At 40.8% G+C, this 18,425-nt stretch overlaps 1 protein-coding gene across 5 annotated transcripts in view; it reads left to right on the forward strand.

Annotated features, from left to right (window-relative positions):
* Window positions 1-18,425, forward strand: part of trim36 (tripartite motif containing 36) — a 35,236-nt gene that overhangs the window by 11,772 nt on the left and 5,039 nt on the right. For 4 of the 5 annotated variants that reach the window (XM_087849199.1, XM_087849200.1, XM_087849202.1 and 1 more), the window contains exons 3-10: window positions 2,420-2,763; window positions 4,190-4,336; window positions 5,473-5,568; window positions 6,912-7,049; window positions 8,816-8,931; window positions 10,012-10,133; window positions 15,260-15,377; window positions 15,470-15,675. In XM_087849199.1, coding sequence (XP_087705325.1) covers window positions 2,420-2,763; window positions 4,190-4,336; window positions 5,473-5,568; window positions 6,912-7,049; window positions 8,816-8,931; window positions 10,012-10,133; window positions 15,260-15,377; window positions 15,470-15,675 — 1,287 coding nt within the window. Of the gene's footprint in view, window positions 1-1,393; window positions 1,475-2,419; window positions 2,764-4,189; window positions 4,337-5,472; window positions 5,569-6,911; window positions 7,050-8,815; window positions 8,932-10,011; window positions 10,134-15,259; window positions 15,378-15,469; window positions 15,676-18,425 lie in introns of all 5 variants that reach the window. The other variant, XM_087849204.1, reaches the window with a different exon arrangement.

Here is an 18,425-nt window from a genome sequence, read left to right on the forward strand (position 1 = left end):
TTGGGATCTGGTGACTACAGTGAACTCATCATCATGCTTTGTGATGTGGTGCAATATGATCAAGGGATGGACCTGGTTAGCAGGTTAGCAAAAATACTATTTGTTTTTTTTACAATGCTCGTTTGGAGCAAAGGGGCCCAAAGTGTGCCAAGCCATTATACCTGTTTTGATATTTGCGCTAAATTATGACCCTACCATGTGGATGTTGCAGATGAAATTGAGACCCATCAGGTCACCCCCACCCCAAGTCTTTTGAGCGTATATAAGTTGTCTTAGCTGACAGGAGTGGCACGCAGTAGCTATAGTGCTGCTTAGGTTTTAATATAAGATCCAGATATGCTCTTCTGCATACCTTGGTTGTAACAAATTGCATTATTTGAGTTACCGTTGTAACATTATGTTCTCTGTAAACGCTGATAACTTTGTGGGACAATCCCAGTGGATCAGCAGTTTCTGAAATGCTCAGACCAGCCTATCTGGCACCAAAAACTGTTACACGAACACTTAAATCACCTTTCTTCCAAATTCTGATGCTCAGTTTGGACTTCAGCAGATCGTTTTGACCATGTCTTCATACACTAAATGCACTGGATTGCTGCTATTTGCATTAACAAACAGTTAAATAGGTGTACCTCATAAAGTTGCCAGTGAGTTTAAACATCCAGATTGTATCCTGATAATCTGAAACCTTTTAAAGGGGGGGAGAATGGTAGGTTTCTGCATTATACCGTCTAAAGGTCTGGACAGGATGGAAAAAGAAAAGGTCAGTTTTTCTTTGCAATGACTCGTCAGTTTTTGCCTTTGGCTCTGCTCCCTCTGCAGATCCACAAATCAACACACAAACACGCTTTGCTTCAGGCATCTGCTTTGTGGGCCTTGTTTGCTCACACCTTCTGTGCTGACCAGAACCTGAGTCAGTGTGCCTGCATGACACGAATGTGCAGTCTTTGCAGGATATAAAGACCTTCAGCACATTCGTTTAAGTATGAAGGCTTTTCTTTACTTTTTTTTTTTGCCAGACTTGTCATCCACTGACTCTGCTTGTCTTTAATAAGACCATGCCATCTTCATTTCCATCATTAGCCTCAGATTTTCATCGTAACATCATAGCAAAATGTTCAACTTCACCTATGTTAAATAAATTCAGGTAGAAAAAACTGTGGTAAACAAAGCTCTGTAGTTTGTGGTCAGATCTGACCTTGTAGAGGTGCACCATCAGAGTTCACTGATACATCTGAAAACCCAGCATGGCTACACATCACATCAGTGTGTTTGCTGTTCTGCTGCTGCTTTTCCCCCAGCTGCCCCTCCTTACTTTTTTTGCTGAAGTGGTGCTTTCAAATCATTTTCCTGTGTTTTGCTTACCTGAGGAGTGTTTGATTTAATTTTTTAGGTCCTCGGAAACGGAGCGGAAATACTGGCTTGCAAACAGAGATAAATCCAGCACTCCTCGCTTCCCCTGTCCCTCAAAAACGTGAAGCAATATATTAATTTTTGCGTGCTCTGACGTCAGTTTGCTGGCTTTAAGTGTGGTGACGATGTTTTGTGTAACAGGCCCTGCTTGTGTCTGTGATGTGATCTCGTGTAACCGTGTTGCTGCCTTGTTCTGATGCTGCCGCATCAGTAACAAGCACGATGTTGTGAGACTCTTGAAAGCAATGTCGCTTTAAGAGATGTGCTATGTGAAAAGTGTTCCTGCATTGAACTGGACATGTCAGTTGCTTGAAATTTTTATTGAAAGCTTATTTTCTTTGTCTTACAGTGCACTTTAGTTATAATTGTTTGTGTTTTTTATTTTTGTTTAAATCATGTGGTTTGTTTCCATCTTTATTTTGCCAATCACCCATTTAAGGGAAATTGAATTATTTCATTTGTCCAGATCATTGTGAGCACTTAAAATACTCTTCCTTCATGTAGTAAGTGTTGAATGAAATGCATTTCTTATTAAGACTGTGTATAAGCTCCAAGGATGCTGACTATCCTGTCAAATGTCACTCCTTAACCTGTTCCAGTACCCTTGATGGTCTTTCTTTGTGGACTTTTTTCCCCTGACAGCTGCTGGGTGTATTGCCCCAATACAGCCATGCCTCAATTGTGCTGCTGTCACTGTGGAAATAAAGCACAAAGAGAGACATGCTGAGGCTCTATTTGTAACGTCAGATTTGCTTTAGGCTCAGTTATGTGAATTTGCTTTTCAAACCGAATCTATTTGTCTTTAAACTGTGCTAGAACATCTTGAAAGCTGTTAATTGACTGTAATTAGAAATCAGAGGACATTGTAATAATACAATGTATATATTGTAATATTTGACATAATAAAATAGGGCCTCAGGCAAGACTGGAAAATGGGTGTCCCGAGGCTGTGACTCTATATTCCTGACACTCATTTCAGTGCTCTGCCCTCGTTGCTCTCCTCCAGGTTCCATCTCCTCTCCGGGATGGCGTAGAGGATCTGTGACTCCCCGGGTCACCGCCATCCCGTGCCCAGGCTGCCAGCATGACATAGATCTGGGCGAACGCGGCATCAGCATGTTGTTCCGAAACTTCACCCTGGAGAGCATCGTGGAGCGCTACCGGCAGGCTGCCCGCGCAGCCGTCGCCATCATGTGCAACATCTGCAAGCCTCCACAGCAGGAGGCAACAAAGAGCTGCATGGACTGCAAGGCGAGCTACTGTAACGAGTGTTTCAAGCTGCACCACCCCTGGGGCACACCCAAAGCCCAGCACGAGTATGTTGGTCCCACTACGAATTTTAGGCCCAAGGTGAGTGTGGCTCAGTAGCTGTCAGTTTGTTCTCACAAAGTAATAAACGATAAACAAAACAACTTTGAACTATGAACAGTTAACAAGATATGTTATCACAGAGTTAAACATTAGTTGATAGATTTCTGCTTACTTGATTGAATGGCGGTATGAGAGTTGCATGTCATGCATGGTGAATTTTACCAGCTGTGTTGATTTTCTAATCATTGCTATACAGAAAGTTTGGCTTAAAACTTAACTTTGCTGATCAAACTATATTGAATCACTTTCTGAAGCTCAGAAAGGTCAGTGACGCATGGTGTAACTCAGAAACAGAATCAAATATATTTTACTCTCAGCAGAACTATGAAATTGGTTCCTGTGTCATATACTAGTCAAAAACAGAAGTGCAAGTTTTATCTTTTTTACATGTGAAAACCCAAACAAATTCTGTGATTAGTCTTCAATTCTTGTTGTTTGTGTTCAGTAAACAAATTACCAATCCCCAGAATAAAACCAAACTCGCGTGATTAAGTGAAGTTGGCCGAGGCCAGGTTATTGCCATGCTGGATGCTGGCATCTGTCTGAGCTGTTGCTGCAGACTTCCATGTCCACGAGAGCACCATCTCTGATCTGCTTGTTCTCAGTGGAAATCTGACTAGACAGAGGACCTAAGATGTGCTTTTACCTGTACTTATGTCCTGAGAATGGTGTTTTGTTTTTGTGTTTTTTTGTTTTTTTTAGTGGGACCGTGCCAGAGTAGCACAGACCTTTCTGGCTCAGGACATATCTAGAGACTTCCCTGGCTAGCATTTAGACCCCATATGTCTCCTGTTAAATGTGACCTGGACATTCTGGGTTAATGTATTCATCAGAGCAAACCACAACCTTGATCGCTGCAATCATCCAGGAATGGGGAACAGTTCCTCAGCAACAGAGCTGGACTCCTGTTTGGGTCAAGCCAGAGCTTGTTTCAAATGTCTATACATTCCTATTGTGTAGTGTTTGTCTAGAATGTCCATTGGAAACACAAACTTGCATTTCTCTTTTTGGTTTTTGTGTATTTGTTGCATTCCTTGTTCATTGAGGAGTGATGTATCTGCTGTTTTAGCCTCTGATGAGGATCTTGGCATTTGGAGCGCTGATTTGAGTTCTATTTTAAGACCCATCAGGAAATGGTTCATCGAGCTCTCTACCACTTTTTTTTTTTCTCCTTTTTTTAAAAAATGGCTTTAGCTCATCTTCCTGTTTCACTTCATTTGTCAACATTTTATCAACACTGTGTAGCTCTATGCAGTCTAAAACAGTGCAGTTTAATGTGTACATGCGTTCTTTGGATTAATTTTAAGTCCTTGTTTTTCAGAGCTTATGTAACTGGGAGGTAAGTGGTACTTGTGACAAAGTGAGTCCTCGGGGGCGATAATTTGTTTTCTCCTTAATCTCGCAGGTTCTCATGTGCCCAGAGCACGAGATGGAGAAGGTGAACATGTACTGTGAGGTCTGCAGGCGTCCCGTGTGTCACTTGTGCAAGCTTGGAGGATCCCATGCTAACCACAAAGTCACCTCCATGAGCAGTGCTTACAAGATCCTCAAGGTAACACATTTAGACTTTTTTTTTTTTTTTTTTTCCCACACAGTCAGTACACTTGAAATTTTATTATTTAAAAACTGGTAATGACTAGGTAAACTGTAGTGAAAGATAAAACAATGATTTGAGGTTTTGAGAATCCTTTAAGGGCAGATTATTGTGCAGAGGTTTGGTGCTAGCATAATTGGACTCAAGTAAAAGCCTTTTGTCCACGCTTCCCGTCATCGCTAAAGTATGCAACAAAAGAAGTTCAGAGGCAGCTTTTTTCTGTAGTGGGCCACACACCGACTTGTTCCTGGATTTCATCTCCTCTGCTGTTGTAATATTAATGCTTGACCTGTTCCAGTGCTAGCATGCACACTGTAGATGTCAGTCACTGTTTGGAAACTTAAACCCAGGCTGGCTAATTGAGTTCAAACTCCTCTTGAGAGCTTTCCCTTTCAGCATGATTACCTTTAATTTATTTTAGTGTTTTGTTTAGTTCACGTGGAGATGAAAATGTCACGAGATTGTGTTGGCAGCTGCTGTCACAGCAACCACACACTCCTAAAGCACAATGAGGCTTTCAGCAGAATAGGTTTTAATTAAAATGCATTTAATAGTAATTGTTTTGTTGGCCTGAACGTCATCCTGCTTAAAGGGATTTATTTAACGGGGCTTAGCAAGTCGAGGCAGATTTTGTGAAATTCTATATGCTGGTTTGTGTCGATACAAACATATTGGTGTTTAATATTTAATGAGACCATTTGTTCCATGTGATTTTGTGTGCTCTGCCTTTGAGTTCTTGGGAGGAGTATCAGATGTCCTGATCAGTCCCAGAAACCTGTGTCAGTTATAATTTCTTTGAACAGAAGTGCAGCGTCACTGTGTCCAGAGATGTCCATCAGTAATGAACTAATTTAGTTTACCCCTGTTGTTGAACGTCTCAAACTACAAAACCTTTTCTTTTTAAAGTGGTGCCTGTTACTGTTTTCTTTCCCAGAAAATATGTATTTTAAGGTTGTGTTATTAGTCTCATGCCTTGTGTATGTGCCAGCAAGTATAAGGCTCTGTGAAGCTCACTGTAAATACTGAAATGCTGCTGGCTCCTTTTTTTTTTTTTTTTTTTCTTTTTCCCTCCTTCCTCCTTCCTCCCTCCCCAGGAGAAGCTGGCCAAGAGTATCCACTACCTCATCAGCAAAGAGGACCAGGTCAGGACTCAGATTACTGAGCTTGAGGTGCTCATCAATAAGACTGAGGTGAGAGAGCTGACTCATGGTGCTGTATCTCTCACATCCTTTGATGTTACTGTATGCTCTGCAGACTTTTTTTCCTTAATCATCAGTTGTAGTCAGAGACAAAAGACCTGATTTGATTTAGTTTAACTTGGACTCGAAAGACCTGGAATTGGGTTATGGTTATTGCATCACAAAATGTCCATATCAACAATTCCAACTTTATCGTCTTCTGCAAAATCCCTGGACAGTGTTAAATCTATAAGGAGCAGAAGGTGGCTACATGGTGTAGTGGTTAACACACTCACTTACTTACATGTTAAAGATGCTGGGTTTGATTCTGGGAGGAGAGGAGAACAAATTTGGATCTTGGATAAATGGGGAAAGTTGCATCAGGAAGGCCATGTGGTGTAAAATCTGTGCCAAGTCAAACATGTAGATCTGGCCACTGTGGTGACCCAATGAGGAAGCAGCTGAAAGAATATGTAACTAAGGATGGAATAAAAGGGCAGGTTATCACTATACTGCTTTTATCACATTTATGAAGGTATTATGAACTTTGTTCACACTTTTAGCATTTCTCTAATCAGTTTGTGCCAATAAAGCTGCTCCTCCTTAAGAAGGAGCAGCAGCTTTCTGTCTAAACCTTTTGAATCTAGTCAAATTGATGATGTTATAACGCAAAACAAATGCATCTGTTAATTCCTGTTGATAGCTGCCGAGAACAAATTTTAATACGGCTCAGTCGAAAGCAGCCTGAGTCGAACAATTACACACAGTCTTTGTAAGAGTAAGCAGTATGCAAACCACACAAACAAGGAAACGCAGGATTTGGTTCCCTCACGCAAGTCGGGGTTTTTAGTGTCTCAGCTGGTTCCTCTTTTACTTTGATGTTGGTCATAGATGGAGAGCGCTCAACATACCCACGCTTTTAGTTTTGTAAAGGACACTGGGTGTGTGAGCAATAGGTGATTGTTATGCTTTAGATGCTTTTCATTTTTCATTTTGCAATTGATGCTTCTGTCTCATTGAGTATAAATGGGAGTGACTTTTATGGTGTTCAAAACTAAACAGAGGCCTTAATTCATTCATGTTTGCTGCTTATGTGTCAAACAATGGCTTAGATGAGATGAGTTTAAAATGTTGAATGTCTGCAGCTGAATTACAATAAAATGAAATGCGTACTGTCAAAAGGTTCATTCAACAGTCTCGAGTGGAAAAAGTGAGGAATCGATGCCCACTGCTTTGTTTTAAATGATCATAGTGGCAATGACTTGCACTCTGGCTGGCTTAAAGAAATGTCTGCTTATTGCATCTAATGAATACTGTTAGTTTAAGATGATGAGAAACTTGTCTTTTCCTTAAAGGAAAATGGCCAGTTAGCAGAGCGTCAAGCCAACGAGCACTTTGAGCGTCTGTTTGAGACTCTGCAAGAGAGAAAATCTGAGATGCTGAGGTCAATCGAGCAGTCTCGTAACCGTCGCATGGAGCAGCTCAGAGGCCAGGTGAGCCTTTGATTTCTCTATCTCATGCGTCATATTTGCATGAAGTCCATAATACAGTGGGGCAAAAAAGTATTTAGTCAGCCACCGATTGTGCAAGTTCCCCCACTTAAAATGATGACAGAGGTCAGTAATTTGCACCAGAGGTACACTTCAACTGTGAGAGACAGAATGTGAAAAAAAAATCCATGAATTCACATGGTAGGATTTGTAAAGAATTTATTCGTAAATCAGGGTGGAAAATAAGTATTTGGTCAATAACAAAAATACAACTCAATACTTTGTAACATAACCTTTGTTGGCAATAACAGAGGTCAAACGTTTATTATAGGTCTTTACCAGGTTTGCACACACAGTAGCTGGTATTTTGGCCCATTCCTCCATGCAGATCTTCTCAAGAGCAGTGATGTTTTGGGGCTGTCGCCGAGCAACACGGACTTTCAACTCCCGCCACAGATTTTCTATGGGGTTGAGGTCTGGAGACTGGCTAGGCCACTCCAGGACTTTCAAATGCTTCTTACGGAGCCACTCCTTTGTTGCCCGGGCGGTGTGTTTTGGATCATTGTCATGTTGGAAGACCCAGCCTCGTTTCATCTTCAAAGTTCTCACTGATGGAAGGAGGTTTTGGCTCAAAATCTCACGATACTTGGCCCCATTCATTCTGTCCTTAACACGGATCAGTCGTCCTGTCCCCTTGGCAGAAAAACAGCCCCATAGCATGATGTTTCCACCCCCATGCTTCACAGTAGGTATGGTGTTCTTGGGATGCAACTCAGTATTCTTCTTCCTCCAAACACGACGAGTTGAGTTTATACCAAAAAGTTCTACTTTGGTTTCATCTGACCACATGACATTCTCCCAATCCTCTGCTGTATCATCCATGTGCTCTCTGGCAAACTTCAGACGGGCCTGGACATGCACTGGCTTCAGCAGCGGAACACGTCTGGCACTGCGGGATTTGATTCCCTGCCGTTGTAGTGTGTTACTGATGGTGACCTTTGTTACTTTGGTCCCAGCTCTCTGCAGGTCATTCACCAGGTCCCCCCGTGTGGTTCTGGGATCTTTGCTCACCGTTCTCATGATCATTTTGACCCCACGGGATGAGATCTTGCGTGGAGCCCCAGATCGAGGGAGATTATCAGTGGTCTTGTATGTCTTCCATTTTCTGATGATTGCTCCCACAGTTGATTTTTTCACACCAAGCTGCTTGCCTATTGTAGATTCACTCTTCCCAGTCTGGTGCAGGTCTACAATTCTTTTCCTGGTGTCCTTCGAAAGCTCTTTGGTCTTGGCCATGGCGGAGTTTGGAGTCTGACTGGTTGAGGCTGTGGACAGGTGTCTTTTATACAGATGATGAGGTCAAACAGGTGCCATTCATACAGGTAACGAGTGGGGGGACAGAAAAGCTTCTTACAGAAGACGTTACAGGTCTGTGAGAGCCAGGGATTTTCCTTGTTTGAGGTGACCAAATACTTATTTTCCACCCTGATTTACGAATAAATTCTTTACAAATCCTACCATGTGAATTCATGGATTTTTTTTTCACATTCTGTCTCTCACAGTTGAAGTGTACCTCTGGTGCAAATTACTGACCTCTGTCATCATTTTAAGTGGGGGAACTTGCACAATCGGTGGCTGACTAAATACTTTTTTGCCCCACTGTAAGTACTTTGAACTTTTCTAGATGTTTAAAAACTAGCCTGACTTCTCAAGATGCTGTCACAATTGTAACAAACACTTATAACTGACTTATAAATGGTATTGCCCAGGTGGAGGAGTACCAAGGTATGCTGGAGAACAGTGGGTTGGTGGGCTACGCTCAGGAGGTGCTGAAGGAAACCGATCAATCCTGTTTTGTGCAGACTGCGAAGCAGCTGCATGTCAGGTATGCAAATTGGTGAGATTTACATCTATATTTCATCTGTAGAGAGATTCACGTCCCTCAGCAGGAGCACATGGAAAGGTTCAGAAAATTATAATCTTCACTACAGTAATCTGTTTAAAATGATAACATTTAGGAAAAAAGTACAATAATAGAAATGATTTATAATGTAACAAAGCTTAGAGATGCAAATGGTGAGAAGTAAAAGCTGCCCGTATATAATCATCTGTATTATTCGTGAGGAAAGCTGCACTTTTGTGAAGGAATAGTTGAGCAGTGCACTTAAAGCAAATATGAGCTACAGAATTATGAAGTTAAATACTGTCAAAGTGATAATTTATGAATAAAGTAACCAAGTATACATTAATTTTAAAAAATGAAGCTAAATATGATTGTTAGGGCTGTCCAACGATTACAATATTGAGTCACACGACTGTGGATAGTTAATTAATTGCAAAAACTACAAATAACTTTAGTCTTGTCAAAGAAACCATCAGGCAGAGTTTGAAATCTGAACTGAATCATTACAGTTTTTATTCTTCTCTAGATGCCATAAGCAGGTTTTTGTCCATTTTAGTATTTGGTTTATTTTTATGCTGCATTCAATCAGATTAAATGTTTGACTAAAATGTGTCACAAAACCACGTGTTACTGAGCCACAGGTCACCAAACTCAAGGACAGTTTAAAGAAGACTTGTGCCACAGTGCCAAGTCAGTGCTGTGTATCTCAGTATCCTCTCCTTTAAGCTCACTAATTGATCTCCTTGAGCAGCTTTTGTAAGCTAGAACCTTTTTCTCTTACAGACATGATAGGATGGTTTGTCCAGTTTACTCTTGACAAAGATTCAGCCTTTAATCCTTCATTGTGCTTATGAGAGACTGTATAAAAATAGCAAGATGACCCCAGAGTACAGGACTGATTGAAAATACATTAGGGCAATGAAGGCAATCTGTATGCTGTGAATAGTGTTGCTGTTTTGTGTCCTTACAGAAGTCTATAATTAAAAATCTTACCTTAATGATGAGGGGTTTTTTTATTTTTATTTTTATTTTTTTTTTTTTTATAATTTTATTATGTTTTAGGATCCAGAAAGCCACAGAGTCTCTGAGGACCTTTCACCCTGCAGCTGACCCCTGCTTTGATGAGTTTGTCCTGGACACGTCCAGAGAAGAAATGCTGCTTAAAGAGATGTGCTTTGGTGGAGGTAAATGATTTCAGAGTAAAGGCAACACTTGGGTTGGCAGAAATGTCATTTATTGAATCATTTCTGACTTAAACCCTGTTTCAGTTGACTTTGATGCACTAACAGGTTAATCTGTTTACAGGATAGTTTGTAAATATTGTTTTCAGGGGTTTGGTGTGCTCAGTCAAACTAATTTCTGGAAAAACGGTGGTAAACAGCGAGCTTCTTGATCGTGCTCGGCTGGAAAAGGTGATCCCATCAGTTCATGAAAGAAAACATGGTGACATTTATGCTTCTATTCATCTGTGAGCATGAAGACCGGCTTTGTTTGTGGCTCCTCCAGATCATGGCAAAATGTGGCAATATGATGTAGAGCCCTGCCGTTATATTTCCTTACAAATCAAGTTGGTTAAAACATGAATAAGTTATTTTTGTTGTTGCATGCAGAGCCATTCAAACTGTGCTATGCTAAGAGGTCAGAGGTCATTTGTAGGCAGCCAAAATGAGAGCCGTGACTACACAAACTGTGTAAATCAGCAGACCAGAACAAACCACCAACATCCAAAGGCGCTTACTCTGTCAGAAAGCTGCTCAGGTAGAAGTTTCCCAGGGCTGAGAATATATATGCCTTCTTAAATTGCACTGGCAACCATTGCATTGCATTATTCTGACCTATTTCAGGTTTGTCTTCCCACAGCCTCAAAATAATGAGCAAACAGTAAGTCATAGCAAACTGATCTCAAAGCAAGACCATACCGGTGTTAAAGCACTCAAACAAAAAATGTCTTAAATATCTGATCAAGGTACGCAACTGTTCATTATCTAACAAGCTATGTGTACTTAACCTGTCTATATTGATCTGAAAGATTTGTTTTTAAATCTGTTCACCAGTTTTGAGACTCAAAGGTCTGTGAAGGAGTGATCTGGATTATTTAAAGTGCATGCAGGTTAATTATTGTGCAGGTTGCAAAAATGTCCTGCTAAGGAAATGCAAGTCATCACAAGCTCACTCAAAGGCCGGTCAGAGGCAACACTAGAACCTTAAAAGATGATGCTCTTTGACATTGATCTGACACACAATATGTGAAGAAAAACTGGAGAAGCTACTCCGGCCTCAACTGCTACATCGAATCACACTCCAAACTCAAATTCAGGTTCAACCTCATACGTTTCAGTCAGTCGTCCTAATTTACACAATTTACATCAGTATATCCAGAGATTTGAAGAAGCAAAGGGGACATCTTTGGCTTCAATGCCTCCCTCGAACTGTCACTAAAACTGAAGGAATGGAAAAGTGACACGGGTGTCACCTAGGAACCCACTCTCCTGTTTATAAGAAGGCCCAGCTCCAGGCATTTGGCTCTAATCATAGACATGCCCAGGGAGACTAGTTGTATAATTGAAACAGCCCGTGTATCTGAGCAGTAAATGGTTAATAGACTGGTACTTGTATAACACTGTTTTACTCGTACTGAAGACTAGAAGCACTGCAAACTTGCATTCTTTCGAATGACCTCTGGTTGGGCAGAAAAAGTACTTCATACGCTGCAGGAAGGAGTGCTTTCGCAGATCATTCATCCCAACAGCAGTTACTCTATAACTCAATCACAATGTCATAAGTCACTGGACATTGTGGAGATCCACGGTCACCACTTCATGCATGCACTTAATGCACCTTCTATTTGTATGGACATGTGCAGGTATATTTAGTGTGTAAGTGTGTGTACATGTCTATACTTATACATATCTATGACTTGCATAGGGATAGTAATGGTAGAATAGTTATCTTATAACTTTATAGTTTGTCTTGCATATTTCCACAACCATATCCATAATCACATACTGTATGCTACCGTTGTATATAGTGCATTATCTTACTTATTTTATATTTGTTGGTATTTTATTTGTATGTTTTGTATGTTCCTTCCTGCTATCTATACCTGAGCTGAGGTAATGCAAAAATTTCACCACCGTGGGATCAATAAAGTCTTATCTTATACCTGATTTCTCAGAAACATACTTAATAGTTTTTGTATATAATCATCTCTGGTTCTGTTAACTTTCCAACTAGCCACATTTTATTTATTTGAAAAGAAAAAAAGCAGCCATCAAAGTGCTCAGATTGCACAAACCAATAGCTGTCGTCATGGTAGCCAGCTGAGTCTTATACGTTGTCTGACTTTCCTTAATGATCAAATTGGAGTTCAACACAGCCTTGTTGTGAGTCATGCTTTGACATTTGGCTCTGTTTGGGAGAGGCTCATTCCTCGTGCGCTTTACTTTCTTTAATCTAACTTGACAACTTAATACGTATTAGTGACTGAGAGAAGGTGGTATTGATATTCTCCACTGCATATAGTGATGGTTAGTTGTGACAGGACTTTCAGTCATAGTTATGCAGTGACACTTGATTGGTGTTTGAGGCCATCCTGGAAACTGATAGCAGTTATTTGACAAGCTGCTTCAGTGGCAGTAAAGGCTTTAGCTCTGATTGTCAATGTTCTTTCAGACAAAGCGCTAGATGGTAAATATCGAGGGATTGAATGTTGATATTTATAGACAGCACTGAGGTCTCTCGGTGCTGTTCAGTGAAACGGCAACCGAACATTATTATTTAGTGCAACTAAATAGTTGGCAGTTGTTCCAGTGACTGTTGGTGACATGAATTTGTGATTATGGGCTTTTGTTACTGCACTGAAGAGCAGCCCCGCTTGGTTTGTTGAAAATCAGTGATGTGAGACGTCTCAAAGGCTACCGCTGGCTCGGTGTAGACACTGAAGGAAAATGGTCTGTTTTTCTGTGACTCATGAAGAACGGTTGGATAACGATCTAGTTATTATCTCCTCTATAATCTGATTACGGGCCAGCTTTAATTTACTGTGGTCAAAAACGATGGATGCATAAAAAAATGTGTAGGAAAAGGGGATGTGTACAAAGGCCACAAGAGCAGAGCTGTGGATTCTGTTTTTTACAGGAGGAGTGTAAAGGGGGAAGGTAATGCTGCTGGAAAACTTTTTTCTTTTTGAATAGTCAATGAAGCTGTTTAAAGACTTAAGCGAGTTTATATTTTTAAAGAAGTTACTTGCTTAGTCCTCGGCATGATTTAAAAACGTCCTTTAAATTTCAGATTTGACTTTCTTTGTATAAAGTGTTGCCTGTGTAGCAGTGATGCATTTTCTTTTTTTTTTTTTTTTTTTTTTTAAGAAAAGTGCTGCATGCAGCAGTTTGGCGGCAGCCTTTAATCTAAAGGCCTGCAGGAGCCAGTTTAGTCCAAGCCCATGAGATAATAAGCTATGAGTGCGCCTGTATACTGCAGTAATTACATTTAAGGAGGTTAAAAAATGACTGCATTATTGGTGGATCCTCTCCCTCATCCTTGTACTGTACTTGACTGCATTTTTAAAAACTTGAGGCTGACCCCAAGTGCTTTTTGTTCAGTGCTTGTGTCTTGTCCATGTTTCCTAGTGCACTCGTCATCCTTTGGATAACGATGCGTTTGTGCTCACTCCTTTTAACCCAGCTATGGCCATACTGTGGCGTATGAACCCCCCCCCCCCCCCCCCCCCCCTAAAGCTCTGCTTCTCAAGAGGATGTGAAAGACTGCTTTGTCTCAAGTGTAAATGCCCGTTTGTGGTCAGTTTCAAACTGGAGTTTCTGCTAAACATCAGGCTATGATCAGAGGTCTCAACATTTCATATCTCTTAAAGAATGTTTTTCATGTCAAAGCTTAAAGATTTTGAAGTGGGAGCTGTTGAAAGTCCAGTACAGGGAGCAGGGGAATGATAAAGAATATGAGTCAGAGCAGCTCCATGCAGTGTAAGCTGTAATGTACATGATCAATAGTGTTTTTCTTCCGAATCACTGAATGAGGGCTTCCTGCTGAGTTGGATGGCTGACTGCCCCATTTGGTCCTCACTTGTTTGTCCATCTGTTTGAACAGGTGAAAACCTAAAATTTTATTTGTCAGGGTAGCAGATGGCTTTGATTTTTAAAAAAAAAAAAAAAAAAAAAAAAAAAAAAAGAGGGCCTGTGGTGGTTACTCTTTACTTTCCCTGGTTAATGCTGATCTACATTAAGAACTCTTAATACATTGTGCTTTAAGATTACACAAGCTCATAAAGGAGAGCTGCCTGGGAGAAGTAAATTGGGGACTCGGGATTAGCCAAGTGACTTTGAAAGCTTAACAGCAGTGGTGACACTGGTCAGTGAGGGGAATCTACTATTGTGGGGAAAAGATGACAAAAATGGGAAGGATTGAAAACTAGAAGGGGAAAAATATAACCAAAGGGATGAGGGAAACTCTCACTGGGAGGATGATGGAAGTATACAGAGAAATGCTTTGATCTTGGAGAGGAGCTGTGACCTACATGGTGGCAGTAATTTGATTGTTTCTGGAGGAAAGAAATTAGCTGAGGAGTGTAACTGAGGGAATCCTTCAAGGGGTTTGTCCTCTAGCATAAGCCAGAGGCAGTTAATATGTAGGTGAATGTAAAGCCATGGAGAGATGGGTTAACAACACAAGCAGAAAATTGAAATGACTGTGTTGAGAAAATGGATGGGAAGAAACAAAGTGCAGTAAGGGAAAGAAGCTGAGTTGGGTGTAAGTGCATTTCCTGGCTGTGAGTTTGGGAAAAACTCTTAAGCTTCATTATGCAAGATAGTCCATTGTCCTGAGTGGATAGTCTTGATCCTGACAAAGCTAATCTTAGCTATACTTGCATTGCTTCATTTGCTTAAGCCCAAGCTATGTAGCTGAAATACAGGGCTCAGCATGATTAGAATGAAAGTAATTTGGCTGCTATTGCTGTGTATTTTTATTTTCTTAAATTCATGTCTTTTGTCTTTTTAGGCGACTGTAAGTTGCTGTTATATAAATAAAATTGAATGATCTGTTGTCTTGCAAATCCTAAATCTTCCAGAACTGTCTGCCATGTGAGATTTGTTTTTAAACTTGGACAAAACAAGCTCTTCCCCAGATTTGTCATTGTTTTGAAAATCTTCATAACAGATGTTAAATGCTATATTTTAGAGGCTTTCCTGGTTGCACAGTTTGTTTACTTGTTGTTTGGCCTTACTTGTTGTTTCACCTGATTATACTGACTGGTTCCTTTGCTCTATTCTTTACACACTTTCTTCCTCTTCTCCAGTTCCAGACCCACCTCTGATTGACCTGTCCAATAGCAGAGTCTATAATGAGGCCTCAATCTGCTGGAGGCTCTCTGATGACCACCTACCTACTGATCACCACATGCTTGAGTACCGCAGGTGAGTGCAAGCATGACTTTGGGAGTAGAGGGATGTGTAGCGCCACGGATGAGTTACAGATACTTGAAGGAAAAAATATAATTTTTCTCCAGACTTGGAGGCCCAGGTCAGTCCCCATCCCAGGAAGACGGCGAGGACAATGGTGTCTGGAGGGCCACAGACAGAGTGTACGGCCCCAGCACCGTGGTGTGTGACCTGGAGCCTGACAGTCTGTACTCCTTCAGAGTACGAAGCTGCAGGAACTCCATGTTCAGCCCCTACAGTCCTGAGGTCACCTTCCACACGCCACCTGCACCCGGTAAGCCTGAGACGCATGATTTATTCCCGTCAGTTAAAAATTTGTTGCATTTCCCCTTCAATCCTGTGTTGGTTCTTCTGCTGGAGACAGAAGAGTAAAAGTGTTAAAGAATGCGGTGACTTACTAAATTCAAGCTGTTGTTTGTTGTTGATGCTGAGTTCATTAATGACTTGCCACGCTGACTACTGGAGGACCAACCCCTGTTATTGGGCCTCTTTCTAGCAGCAGCCAAGCTTTTTCTATCCCCTCTAGTTCTCAAAGCACGTCTGTGCTGAATGCTGTGCTCGACTTTAGGGAGATTATAAAATGATGGATGCTCCACTGTTTTTAAAACATTTTTGAATTTCCTTATAGCTAGCAGGCTGGAGGTAATGAAGCAGAGTGGTGGTGTAGTTTATCACCATAGTAATGGCTTTTGTTTCAGATTGCTGAAACCAATATAGCTTTTGTCTGTGTGCGTGGGAGTGGATGGCATACAGCATGTCAGCTTGGAGAAGAAACCTGCAGTTGCATCTGTTGCTGGCATTCTTAAGCTTTCCTCAAAGATGCAAGGTGGAATTCATTAAAAAGGATTATCATTTCCAGCCATCTGCTGGGCTTGAATTCAAATGGAACCTTCCCAGTAAGGGACTGTATCCCTTTGATTTACATCCTGCTTGGAAGGTGTTAGTCTCCTCACTTTGGGCTGTTTTCTCTGGGTGTATGCTATAATTTCAGAAGGTTTGCAGAGCCTTTTTTGTAATGACGCTCTTCCTTAAAATCTGAAAATCTCCAGGCTCCACCACTCCGTCATGCCAGGAGCCTGTATCAAAATCAGCTGTAAACATGTTGCATCCCCCTGTGATCTGATAGGCCTGCGTTTTGATTTGCAGATAAGTGTTGTTATTTGTGGTGTTTTGTTGTGCGATCGGAGCGTCCACATTCCTGTGCTGTCTGGTTCATGTGAGTCCGAATGGATGGACTCTGTGTGCATCAGTAATGAGGTGGAATTTCAAGCAAGGGAGGGAAAAATGCAGAAGACAAAACCTACACCCTTGTAGCTCCTGCAAGGAGCTGTTTATGATGTAACAGCTTCAGTTTAAGATAGCATCTCATAGGAACATCAGGCTAACACTGTCTGCCCCAGCCAAGCAGGTGACTGACATGTCAAACAATGACATGTTAAACTTTGCCTGTTCTAAGTGCTCATAAGTTGATATTTACATGACATCTTAACCAAAAGGACTGCATAAATGTCTAGCTAGCCTGAATTTGATTTAAAATGATTATTAAAAAACGGTTACCTGGAAACTAATTTCAAGCTGCATAAATTGTATGAGCTATCGTTTCTTTAAAGATTTAATAAATGGATGGTAGCATCCATGTTTTATTAGGAATTTTGAATAATTCTACCATCCAGTGTTGTTCCTATTTGCCCCCTGGCTGTGGCAAGAAAAATGCAGACGGGCCTGTCGGACATCTAGCTTCAGGAGCAAAAGCATAAAATATCTGTAAACCAATGACATGATTGTTTTTCTTAGCAAACCTGACTTGTCAGTATTTTTTTTTACCTGGTTACGCATCAGTATTGCATCATATTTTTAAAGAAGGATGAGCAATTGACACCAGTTACAGAAACTCTTACAGAAATTATTTACTTATGTTGATTTATGATTCAGCTGTTTGTGAGATCAGGGAAACCTTAGACCCACTGATACCCAGATCGATAACAAACATAAGTAAAAATGTATGAATAACTTATTTCTACTACTTCCAATCAATGACCAAATTATTATTATTTTTAACTGAGTTTTCTAATTAAATAGACTTATGGGAAAAATAAGAAATCCAGTCTGAGACATGGGTTCTTGCACCTGTCTTATGTATTGAGGGAGTTGCAGCTGTTATATTCTGCAATATTTCCTCTGTATCTTCCACTAAAACTGTACTTAAAATATTCTGCAGACCCCAAATCATGTGGACAGCACAAACGGTTTCCTTAGAAATGGTATGGACAAGCACAAAGCATATTGGCCCCTTTTTTCTTTTCTTTTTTTTTTTTTCCCTCCCCCTCCCCATTATGGGGTGCTGCAATCTTTAGGGCTGGAAGAACAGATGGTGGTTTCAGAATCTGGGTTAGAGAAGGTGTGGCGAAAAAAGAAAATGATTTGTACAAATGGTTAAAGATGACCATTTATGTCAGACAAATTCCTCAAACCCCCACCTCTATATCTGCATGTGAACATGTTTTGTTTTTTCTTTTTCCCCCCCACAGCCTTACACTTTTGCATGATGGCACATTCAGTGTTGACGTTACAGTACAAATAGTTGCTGAGGACTTGTAATACCACAGTCAAATTTAACAGATGGTCTCCTGATGCTTCTGACTCATGCATCCAATGTCTGGAGGGAAAAGTCACCCTGTGTCATTGTGTATGTGGAATCAGTAGTTCAAATGATGTCAGATGTAAATGTCTGATATCATGTTCCTTTTCCCGTGTGTGTGTTATGGATGTATAGTCTACGGACTGTCTTTAGCTTTTACCCCTCAGCCATTAAAGGCTGATGTGGTATTTCAGTCGGTGGATGGGTGGGAAACATGGACACTCAGGTTTGTGAATGCGATAACGTGAAAATGAAGCGACATAGAACCTTTTTATAAGTTGATACCGTGGGCATTTCTATTGAAAGTCTTGGACAAATCTGCATCTCAGTGAACTTGAGGCTAAGGTCAGATGTTTAGAATCTGAAAGTTTAGTGAATGCGATAAC

Source organism: Neolamprologus brichardi, chromosome 12, assembly GCF_056152115.1.
Source record: "Neolamprologus brichardi isolate AB-2024 chromosome 12, ASM5615211v1, whole genome shotgun sequence".
NCBI lineage: Eukaryota > Metazoa > Chordata > Actinopteri > Cichliformes > Cichlidae > Neolamprologus > Neolamprologus brichardi.